At 43.8% G+C, this 12,657-nt stretch overlaps 1 protein-coding gene across 1 annotated transcript; it reads left to right on the top strand.

Moving 5' to 3' along the window:
* The first annotated feature begins 5,453 nt into the window (after positions 1 to 5,453).
* Positions 5,454 to 6,689, top strand: LOC122801331 (mitochondrial dynamics protein MID51-like). The gene has a single exon (XM_044070871.1). The coding sequence runs from the start codon at positions 5,454 to 5,456 to the stop codon at positions 6,687 to 6,689; it is 1,236 nt and encodes a 411-aa protein (XP_043926806.1).
* The last annotated feature ends 5,968 nt before the right edge of the window (positions 6,690 to 12,657 follow it).

Genomic DNA, 12,657 nt, shown 5'->3' with positions numbered 1-12,657 from the left:
AGTCACACAGCATGTTACTATCCCAAGGTGGGCGTACAGTAACACGGCAGTGCTGCCCTCGGGAATACTAACTAACTACGGAGCACAACATCAGGACATGGATACGGGATGCACCACAGACAGTACACCCTATGAGAGAGCAACCGGCGTGCATGATGTAGGCAGCCATTGTGGCATAGCAACTACATATAACTCGCCTGGATGTCCACCATGGCTATACAGGATGTCATTGGCCATGGCTACATGCCTAGTATCAGACGTCGGTGCCGACTGTACTGTGTCTCCATGCATGGCATACTGGGCATGCTCACACACCTAGCGGTCGCAAAGGGGAAACATACATGCACAATGGGTATACTCACAGAAGGGCGCGGTGTGCACTGTACTGTGTGTCCATCTACACAACTGCTTACTGGGCATGCTCACACACTTAGCATTTGCAGAGTGCAGACATGCATACACATAGTGCAGACATGCATACACATGGGGTTGAATCATGAAAGGGCATAGTGTGGAACGTCGTGTGTGTCCACCTACACAACAGCAAACCGGGCATGCTCACACACTTGGCGGTTGCAAAGGGGGAACATACATGCACACGGGGTATAATCACAGACGGGCGCGGTGTGCACTGTACTGTGTGTCCATCTACACAACTGCTTACTGGGCATGCTCACACACTTAGCATTTGCAGAGTGCAGACATGCATACACATGGGGTTGAATCATGAAAGGGCAGAGTGTGGAACGTCGTGTGTGTCCACCTACACAACAGCAAACTGGGCATGCTCACACACTTGGCGGTTGCAAAGGGGGAACATACATGCACACGGGGTATAATCACAGACGGGCATGGTATGCACTGTACTGTGTGTCCATCTACACAACTGCTTACTGGGCATGCTCACACAGCATTTGCAGAGTGCAGACATGCATACACATGGGGTCGAATCATGAAAGGGCATAGTGTGGAACGTCGTGTATGTCCACCTACACATCAGCAAACCGGGCATGCTGACACACCTAGCGGTTGCAAAGGGGGAACATACATGCACACGAGGTATGATCACAGATGGGCGCAGTGTGCACTGTACTGTGTGTCCATCTACACAACTGCTTACCGGGCATGCTCACACACGTAGCATCTGCAAAGTGCAGACATGCATACACATGGAGTGTGAGCATGAAAGGGCAGCGTGTGGAATTTCGTGTGTGTCCACCTACACAACAGCGAACCGGGCATGCTCACACACTTAGCATATGCTACACGCCGTCTGGCATGCAGACGGAGTGTACACACCACAGGTCATGGTCAGGTAAACCCGTCCACATGCACAGGGTGGTCACACATGCAGTTACTCGTACACACACAGATGATATCACAGGTGTCACGGGTGCAGGTCAAACATGTACACACTGCAGTGAACACTGTAGCTGCCATGCCAGCACCATGTCATAGTTGCAGCAGTATGCCTCACAGTCCAACAACAGCATGTGACATATGTCCACAGGTCTGTATAGCGGTGTACACCAGTCGTGCAGAGTACACATGTACTAACAATGATCCCTCATGTGTGATGTAGTCTGCCCATATCAGTATACATAGACAGGTCGGCTCCACACATACCACGGCCCTGACACAGCTATGACACATGACTGCTGCTGCACCAGAGTGAACCAATGTCCGGATATGTCATACATGTGATTGTCTGGCTGTGTGCATGGACTGCACACAGGACACATACGAAGCCTGTGATGTACCACATGCATAACACTGGCGTACGCAGTGCTACACACACGAATGGAAGGTGGACACATGTCTGTGGTATGCTCCCACTACAGGGTGTAGCGGTGTTGACTGGGACACATACCCTTGTATTGTTCACCTGTGACAGCTGTGATACCATACCACAGTCCATGTTCTATGTATGTCAACACACATGTCAAAATGTAGCAATGTATACACACATGGCGACAGGGGACACATGTGACATGTGTACTGTGCATGGCGCAGCCATGCATGAGCAGTGGCCGATGTCCATAACATAGTTGCAACTCCCTACCACATGCGTACCCATCATGGGGGCCGTTATATGGTGGCATAGTAACAGCACGTATGGCGGTATGTGTGTACATCATGTGTTTAAACACCTGTCCACATGCATGTGTGCAGGTGGTGGCTCACAGGTGTGTCACACACCATCCTACCCTGCCATGTGCATACAGTATGCTATGTCGCTGTTACATGACAGTGCTGCCATAATGCATACCCATCGGTCAGGTGTCATCGACTGTATGTCACATGGCTACTGTAACACCTATCACCTCCCAAGTGCATATATCGGCACATCTGCCGGATACAGTGTTGGTACACATAATACACTACATACCGCTGCACGCCTGCACATGTCTCATATGGTGGGTGTGGCATTCCCAGCACCGACATGTGTGCAGGAATGTGTGCCCATGTATGCCACATATCGGGGGGACTATGTCCCACGTGCCACACATCCCTGTACACCATAGTAGAGATCTGTACATACCTCAGTGTGGGGTGCATGGATGTGGATGGTGCAGTACATGCAACACGCATGGCCGGCCTTAGGCATAGGCCAACTAGGTGGCCGCCTAGGGCGCTGCTCTAGTTGGGGTGCTTTTCCAGTATTTATTTGGTGTAAGTAGATTAGGATGGGGGCACCAGATGGTGTGGTGGGGGGCACCTTGGAGCCCCTTTGCCTAGGGCACCAGTTGACCTAAGGCTGCTCCTGGCAACACGTCGTCTCTCTGTGTATACATGTGTGGTCACCACCATGTGTGTGTGTGTGTGTCAACATCTTTGTATGTCCGCTGCCTGGTTTGAGGGTGTATGCAGATATACTGTCGTGAACAGACACTAACCACACAGGGTGACCATCCCGTACTGGTGCTGCATTGCACAACCCTGTCATAGGTGTGAGCCATACTGGCCACCTGTGCAAGTCCGCCCCCTGTGACATGGCGTGTGGGTGCATTGTATTGTGAGGGTGCTGACCACACAGGCAGGTGTCCCCATCTGCACACTATGGGGTGTGAGCCATAGTGGTGTACACCCCGCGATTGCGGCCGTATTCCTGTACTGGTACAGCGTCCTACTGCTGCACAGCATGCACCACAGCTGACAGGTGACACCTGAGGTCAGTGGCCAGCACGCTGTGTACGACACCTGCACAATGTCACCATACCTGTACTGTGTCCTGCCATGTATGTGATGTCTCTGTCCACTGTAGCCTGTGGCACCGACCACAGGCGTCAGGTGCAGTATATGTGTGGACATGTGTGACATGTACTGTGTAAACAACGTTGCACTATGTCTGGCTCCGTACATTCTGCTCTTCAAGTTTTCCCTTAGAACTTCTCTACTTGCAATCTAAACTGTCTATTCTCTATCACAAAAGCTCAGCACTTGCTCCTAAAGCATTCTTATATAGGTAAAGTACATATATACTAAACAAAGTACTACATTAGCCTAGAATCCCCTTGAGTACCCATTTCCCTATAGGTCCCTTCTGACTCAGTTACACAGCAAACGCTTTCACGTTTTCTAGCATGTCGAAGGGTCAATTGCTAGCATCCTCTCCTGTTCAGCTGGTGAATCTGGGCATCCTGAGGCAATGTTACAATTGCCTCATGTACACAGACAACCCACACCTTCCCCCGCAAAACACAAATACATGTGAGAGATGCAACTTAGTAGCCAAACTGGAGGCTGAGCTCTCTCAACTCAGGACCGGCAAGATCAGACAGGAGGAGAAGGACACCATGCACACCACAAACCCAGTTTCACATAGAACTATCACAACTGCAAAACAAACACATAAACACACAAAGACATACTTGGAGGCACTGTTCAAACATATACCACAACTACAGAGGCCTCCAAAGCAGACACCCAAGCAACTGCCTCCTCAAGACAAAGGACATGCAACACATAGTTCTCAAAGTCAGTGTGCTAAACAGTCACAGCCCTTAAGGCCACACACAATGCCAGACACACTTGTTATAGGTGATGCCATAGTCAGACACACTGACGTCCCACCCACCAGACTGAACAAGGAAATGATCACAGTAGGCTGCCTGTCGGGCACTAGAATCCACCACATAACACAAGCACTCAGGTCACTCCGCAGCATGTACAAGTATGATGCAGTCATTGTCCATGCCAGTGTGAACGACCTGAGACATACCTCCCTGGACTACATGAAAAGAGACATAGAGGGGCTCCCAGATTATGTAGCCCAGGCCGGTATGACCCTGACCCTGAGCAGTATCCTACCCTCACCAAGAATGATGCCACAATACAGAGTCAAAATGATCAGCTTTAATAATTAACCCCGAGTAACTTCTCATGGCGCCTCTGTGCTTAACACCGAGTGCACCATGAGAAGATACTAATTGGAAGCTGTTACCCCCGAGTGCCTTCCACAAGCGTGAGTAACTTTGCAGGCATATTGTAGCTCCACTGCTGAAAATTAAGTTGAAAAAGTAACTGAATGTTGTCAGTTACCTTGTCAACTTAATTTTCAGTGTGGACTTTTATGGTCTTCATATTTGACTTAAATTAGAAAATCGGCTTGCAACGCAGCCTGTATTTGCATGTCAACAGCAAGCCGATTGTAGTGTACTTTTCATCCACCAATGACAGTCACCCCTTGCGTAACACCCCCCCTCCACTCTCTTATGTCCAGATAAATAGAGGGTCCTACAGTAGATATTCCCTTTCTTTTTCTGTATTCTGTGAAATTATCTACTGTATCCCTCTATTGTGCCGTTCGGGTACCATTGAAAAGCTGCAATGGAGATCCGAGTGTTTTCCTGAGTAAACCTTGACTTCAGCAGACAATTTTCATGACCGAGCCTTCCTTAGTCCTCCCTACGGTAAGATGGTGTCATTCCATACATTTTTTTCTATCAATTGCCAGGGTTGTTAGGTTTGTTCGTGTGCAGCGAGTAGGCTATGTAAAAGTATGATAAAGTTTGCTTTACTGTTTCGCTTGTGAAATCACTGGTTTCTTGTGCTTATACTTGCCATAGCCAACATTGGTTCAACAATGGTTCAAGTGGTGAACCAGCATGCAAAACCATGCCCCCGCCGCCTGTGTTGGGACTCGTCTCACCAGCCACTCCTCCTAAACTGCAGTACCCCAAATAAAAGAGCACAACTACACAAGTACCAGTAGACAAAATGGTAATCTAGCGTTTTTTGGTCTGCATGGATCCTTTCAGGGTTAGGATGGCGGTGAAAAATTCCATGGCTCCTGAGCTCTGGTCCCAGCCTCAGTCCACCCGCTTCCACCCGGCTGTAAGGAGGAGACCGAGGAACTTACTTGGTCCTTCTTATTCCTTCCCAGATCAGTGAATTGAGACAGGGGGCCGATTTCTCTCCCCCTTCAAGGTTTCATGTCACACACAGCATCAATGCATCACCAGCACGCTGCTGAAAGAATACAGGTGGCAGCTACAGTGATCACGGCAGAGCAAGGAGAAGGAACGGCTTTCCTGCCAGGGAAGCCTAGCTGTAGCAGGTTCAGGGACATTTCACTACCGCTCCCTTCTGAAACTGCACAGTTTGACTTAATTAAAGAAGAGAAGCCTATAGAAGATGCCACCAAAGTGATAAATGGCCCTGAAATCGGAATTCAAACAAGTGAAATAGAAATACAGAGGATTCATCTGTGTGTTACTCTACAAGAAAGACTTCTCTACTATTACAAAGCTTCGGTATCTATACCAGAACCTGATGTTAAATTAGCTAAACAACTTGCACTGAGTATCTGTGGGGAACTGAGGAATTTTCTTTTCAATAAGCATCCCGAATTGCCTCTTGGAGAACTGTACCTTGGTGGGTCTCTGTGTGATGATCTTCAGGTTATCTCACCCAGTCATGTTAACCTGTTTGCGCCATTGTTGCTTGAAGAAAATCTCTGGCGATTCATTCCTGGAGAAATGACAATTCTAAATACCCCACAGTTTTGGATGATTAAACGTACTAATCTAGAATATTTTCCTAATGGTAGCAGCAGGTGGGATAAGTGGAAAGTTGGTGGTTACTTGTCCTCAAAATTAGTCATTGAGACTTTCCATAAAATAGTAACTGGGACAATTAATTGGCCTGCAGTAGGCATTATGTTGGGTTGCGTGGTTAGACCTGTGGTGGCTGCAGGAGAGGTAACACTAGAGGTGAGACATGACTATTGTTATCTCTTTCTTAATATTTTGCCACTAGCAAAGATGGAAGATAGATTACTTCTTGCAACACCGCATTCTACAGGGTATATGGAAAACATGTGGTATTGCAGTTTTTATACTGCAGAAATCTCTAGACTTAAGGAGTTGGACAGTGCAGATGCTGGGTCCAGAGCATGCTGCCTCAAAATATTTAAAAGCATTTTTAAGCAAAACACTTCCCTGAACAAGTTAAGTGGAAGCCATTTGGTCACTGATAAAAGGTTTTCTCTTCCTGTGGAGTTCGTTTTTTTTTTTTCTGCAAGTGGATTATCGTTCTATCTGAGTTTGTTGTGCCTTATTGTGAGGTTGGCTACTCCTTGGCGGTTTCTCCTGGCTTGCTTGCTGTTTTTTGGTTGTGGACATTTCACAGTGGCAACAAATGCACAGTTGTATCATATACCTACAACACACAAAAAATTCCTCTGAGTTTGCTTCAGTACTTGCAAATAATGATGTACTCGTACCTTTGACATGTCGAGAGGAGTAGTAGCTGTAGTGAGAGAGTTGGTGTACAGACTTCTGTACAGGACCTAGCAGTCAAAATGCATTTTATTTTAGAGCGTGCTTTCCTCCATTTTCTTTCATGTGACACTCTGGAGTTATAAGAAGGCAAGCATATGTATGTTTCAACTTGTTTACTTTTTATGTCAGTAGAGAGAAGCAACAAATATTAGATAGATTGATGCAGTATGCACTCTAAGTATGGCATTCATAAGTCTTTTATCACCAGGCAAAGCCCAGCCCCTGCAAGATTTTTATGCAAGTCATTACTTGTTTCTCAGTAGCTACAGGCTGTGGTATGAAATGTTATTCAGCTCACACTGATTGGTATTAGCCAGTGTCTCTGCATAGTATAGTAAAATGTACATTGTATGTAAACAGCTTTTTCCTTAGGATTTTGAAGTTATGAATTATTTATCTATAGTTGACTGTTGATAGCAGTGTTTCTACACACATACAGAAGCATGATATATATAGATACCTTTCTCATAGTCCACCTAGTATCCCCATAAATCATTACTGGAACATAATTATTTGGCTGATTTGTGACCAGAGCAGCAAAAAGTGTATTCTAAAACTTTGTTCACCCTTTACGTGAGCACCTCATGACAGATGCTTCCAGTTTCAGTTTTCTGTCCCAGGCCATAATGTTGTTGAAAGGAACATTTGAACTTTCTTTGTTACATTTTTTACTACTTTAATTCGTGAGTGAATGTCATTGATTTTGGTCAGAACTTGTAGTGCACACATACATTTTGGGAAGTCATGGGCATGATATTTGTCGGCTTTGCTTCCAAGATGCAGTAGTTTTTTTTTTTTAGCAACAGAAACTTTTATGCTAAAAGTAAATTACTGTAGTATGTTTAAACAAAGCAGTGGTCAGTGCATAGATGGTTTTTAGTACTGATGGTGTCACTTAATTCAGTGAACACTCTAATGTATGTAAAACATGTTTATAAACAGAGTATATGATACTTTAGCCCAATAATACAAGCTTATCTGTAACCCTAACCTGAGGTGAGACTATGACACATAGGTGAGATGTCAATTCATTTTGTAGCTCATGTAGTATACAGCTCAGGATGTCATCTGGTCCCATGGATGCTGTATTCTTAGCTTTGGAGAGTCCGGGTTCTACCTGTGTGGCTGTGATTACTGGAATTTGGCAATCTTTTGGTATTGAGATGGGCCCTTTCCTGGGATTCCTGGGAGCCTGGGATTTTCTTATTTTCTGCAAGAGTTTCTTTCTTCTGTTGTATAATTTGTTTATGGCAGGGGAGCACCATATTGGCTTCCTTTTATTTGGAGGAGAGCGTCTTGGTTCTATTTGGGATGGCATGAGTGGCTGTGCTTGTACAGTGCCTCAGTGTAGGATTCAGCAGTAGAACTTTCAGCTCCCGTCTGCATTGGTGTCATGAAGTTTGTCACTTCTGACTTGAGTAGCATGAAATTGGCTTTGGAGAAGTTTTTTACAGAGGTTTCCTTACTGGGGGCTGGGATGTGGATGTCAAGGGTGATTTGCTTATGGTCAGACCTGACCAATGAGGGAGTGACCTAGCTCCCATATTGGTAATGACCAGGTCTAGGATACTGGAGCCCCTGGTGGGACAATGGATTAGTTGATCCAGGGCATTGGAATTTATGAATTCCAAGAACCATTGAGAAAAGGTGTTGGTACCCCAGTAGTTTTCCCAGTTAATGGCAGGGTAGTTGAAATCACCCAGTATTAGGGTGTTTGGTTGTATCTTAATATTTTCCAGTATGTTTAGAAAGGTGTAGTGAGACTCTTGGGGCATGGTGGGGGATCTATAGCAAGCTACAATTTGGATTGCAGTCTTACCTAGTGTTAGTTCCACCTGGAGAATTTCAGATGCATTGTGTTGAGCATCTAGCCTGGAGGTGTGAATATCCTTGGTGAATATGGACACTCCTCCATCTTTAGTGTTTCGGTCTTGGTTTGGCGGCCAAAAAATGTGGTAAGAGTTGTAACCTGGTATTGCAGTGGTGCTCTCTGGAGCCTGCGACCAGGTCTCAGTTACTGCACAGATGTCTATGTTCTCCATTTTTAGGAGTGCCTCAAGAGACTGCATTTTGAGGTTTACATTTCTAGCATTACCTTCAGATGTTGCATGCTTATTGTTATACCAGTACAATATTACCATTCTTTATTTTTTTTCACGCTGAAGAACAGCATATCCTTTCCATTGTATGTAAATAGCTCTTTTCCTTAGGATTACCAAAAGGTAATAGTCTTGGACACCCATTTGGAAATTCTCTGTTTTGACACAGGCTGTCCATTCTTACCATCACAAGAAATAAACAATTGCTCCAGATATTCTGAAAGATTTAGTTTTGCCTAGAAGTTAGCCATGTTATTACTTGCTGACTACTACTTGCACGTAGCTATATTATATTTTGGGAATTTTTCTGGCCTTTGTCAGTAATGTGTGCAACTTAGGTGGGAGGAAGGGCTAAGTGTTTATTTTACTGAATTACTGTATTACATAACAGTTGCACAAGGTGATATAATGAGTACCTACTCAACAAGTTATGTGCAGCAATTATCACCTGTGTCTGAGCATGCATAACTTTGCAGTAATTAAAGGCAAGTCATTATCACATTAACAATAACTCAGTTACAATATAGCACTAAGTCATTATCACTTTTCAGGTAAAACTATCAGGAGCTGTCACTGTTATTCACATAAGTACAACTCGTTATCACATTGATGAATGCACAAGCCAGACTGTATTTTTCTCTGCTTGTAGTCATTCCAAGCCACCCCCTCCATTCTTCATCATGCCCTGATGTAGCTCTCCATTCAGTCTCCCTCCCTTCAGGTGTAGTCAGTGTATGTAGGTGAGGGTAGTAAATGTATGAAGGTCAGGACAGCAATTAGTGAGTTACTTCAGTCCCTCATCCGTTAGGTCCATTGCTGAATGGGCACATGTAAAGAGAAAAGGCAGAGGTAAGGCAGACAGTTGACACTGAAGGAGGTCATGAGACCATAGTGGTATCAGCAGTCTGAGTGGGCAGCCGGCACAGCTATGGGACACTACAGATAACCAACATCTGGAGCCCCATGCCTGTCCTTGGCGTATTAGTGGAGCGGTGGTCCTTACCCTGCTTTTTCTCTTTACATGTGCCCTGGCTGGACACCCTTGTCAGTGTTTACCCATGCTTTATTTCAGATAAGATAAGACTGTCTTCTGCTGTTCTGAGAGTCACTGGAAGGGAAGATGTTCACTGGTTCAGAAGGGATGGCATTCACCTAACTGAGGAAGGCATTGCGTTCTTCTTGACCAACCTCCACAATGGCGTGAGGAGAGCCATGCATGATTGTGAGAAGAATGGAAAACACCCATGACCAAGTCAGACCAGTATAGTAAGTAAAACACTATTATGAAATGTGTTGTGTAAAATTAATTTCTCTGAGCTTGGCAAATAACTGTTATGGAAATTATGATTTTTTTTTTCATTTTTTGGTAAATAACTTTGCAAAGGAGCATCTGAATGTGCCAAGTAATATCTCATTTTGAAGACAATATTGCTGGTTCTAATATGGTAAAAGAATTGTGCCAGTATGTTTGACACATGTGCAGATATCAAAGTTTATTTGAGACTTATGGTTATGGAAATTATGATTTTTTTTCATATTTTGGTAAATAACTTTGCAAGGGAGCATCTGCATGTGCTAAGTAATACCTCATTTGAAAATATTATTTATAGTTCTAACATGGTAAAAGAATGGTACCTGTATGTTGTACTCATAGGCAGATATCAAAGTTTGTTTCCGACTTAGGTTATGGAAATTATGATTTTTTTCATATTTTGGTAAATAACTTTGCAAGGGAGCATCTGAATGTGCCAAGTAATATCTCATTTTGAAGACAGTATTGCTGGTTCTAATATGGTAAAATAATCGTGCCAGTATGTTTGACACATGTGCAGATATCAAAGTTTGTCTGAGACTTATGGTTATGGAAATTATGATTTTTTTCATATTTTGGTAAATAACTTTGCAAAGGAGCATCTGAATGTGCCAAGTAATATCTAATTTTGAAGACAGTATTGCTGGTTCTAACATGGTAAAATAATTGTGCCTGTATGTTTGACACATGTGCAGATATCAAAGTTTGTTTTGGACTTGGGTTATGAAAATTATGATTGTTTTTCATATTTTGGTAAATAACTTTGCAAGGGAGCATCTGAATGTGCTAAGTAATAACTCATTTTGAAAAGATTATTTATAGTTCTAACATGGTAAAAGAATGGTACCTGTATGTTGTACTCATAGGCAGATATCGAAGTTTATTTCCGACTTAGGTTATGGAAATTATGATTTTTTTCATATTTTGGTAAATAACTTTGCAAGGGAGCACCACATTGTGTGAAGTAATGCATCATTTTGAAGACAGTGTTACTTCTTACATCATGGTAAAAGAACTGTGTCTAGGCACTGTACACACGTACAGATATCACAGTTTGTTTAGTCTTGTACGAATATGAAAATTATACATTTACAATACTTCTCATTATTATGCCCATATCTTTGCTAGGGAGCATGATAATCACACAAATGATGCGTCATTTTGAAGCTGACATTCAGATGCACAACTTCTGCACTGATATGTAGGCTCTGTCTGTTACAGGTGATGAGATATTATGCTTTGTTTATTTATCAATTATGAGAAATAATATACTAATCATATTTCTGTGAATATCTCATGAAAGGAGTGTCACACAGTTATGGTTAAAGTATCATTTTAAAGCTGACATTCATACTAACAAATTAAATTCGAATTGTATGGGTCTGCATGGTACATAGACCAAGATATTGTGCTTTGCTTTTCCAAAAAATTAAAAAAATTGCACAATATCAGCATTCCTTGCCAAATATTTCATTATGACTTTGATATGCACTATCAACATTTACACTGTTGGAAAGGTCAGTGTCTGCTGAACAACTTTCGCGTTTACATTTTTAGTGTAGCTCTTATAGTTAAAGAGTTATGAACATTTGTTTTCTGTATAGTATTACAAATGGATTTTCTGAAAATTAGCTCAGGCTGCATTGTTGTTCCTATGGTGGAATTCAGCAGGCAGCTTTTCCTGAGCTGCTCTGGAGTGAATGAGTTAATTACCGGTGTCAGTCTAAGGGGGTCCAATGTCTGTTTGCCTGGGATGACATGCTTGACAAGCCACGCTGCTTCGCAAGGGACGGCTTGCACCTGTCACCCCTGGGCTTCCGTATATTGGCAAAGGCTCCTGCCACCCCCATAGTGCCTTTTTCAGGCAAGGCTCAAATGATAAACCTACCGCACTAGACAACAAACCTGGAAAGAACTAAGGGTAATACTGCTCAATGCCAGAAGTCTAAACCTCAAGTTGCACGCCCTCAAAGCCCTCCTCAGTATGGAGAACATCGATGTCTGTGCTGTGACTGAAACCTGGTTCAAGGCTCCTGAGAGCACCCCAGCACTATCAGGTTATACCTCATATCACGTGTTCCGGCCCCAAATCCGGACTGAACCACAAAAGGAGGGGGGGGGGTCTCCATATGCATAAAGGATACCCACACCTCCAGGTTAGTGGCAACGCACGTAGCAGCGAAGACCATCCAGGTGCAATTAACCATAGGTAGAACTGCCCTACAGTTTGTAGCATGCTACAGACCACCCTCTCAAACTCAGGATACCCACACAGCCTTCCTGAAGACACTGGAGTGTATGAATGTCTCCAAACACCATCATATTGGGTGACATCAACTACCCAAACATAGACCGGGAACATTACCCAAGACCCAACACCCTAGCCCAAAGGTTCCTGGAGTTCATACACACAAATGCTATGGAACAACTAGTCACCATACCCACAAGAGGAGGAACTATA

The sequence above is a fragment of the Protopterus annectens genome, chromosome 4.part1 (genome assembly GCF_019279795.1).
Source record: "Protopterus annectens isolate FY-2018-M chromosome 4.part1, PAN1.0, whole genome shotgun sequence".
NCBI lineage: Eukaryota > Metazoa > Chordata > Ceratodontiformes > Protopteridae > Protopterus > Protopterus annectens.
The sequence above is the reverse complement of the archived record's forward strand: the minus strand, read 5'-3'. Positions and strand labels throughout refer to the sequence as shown.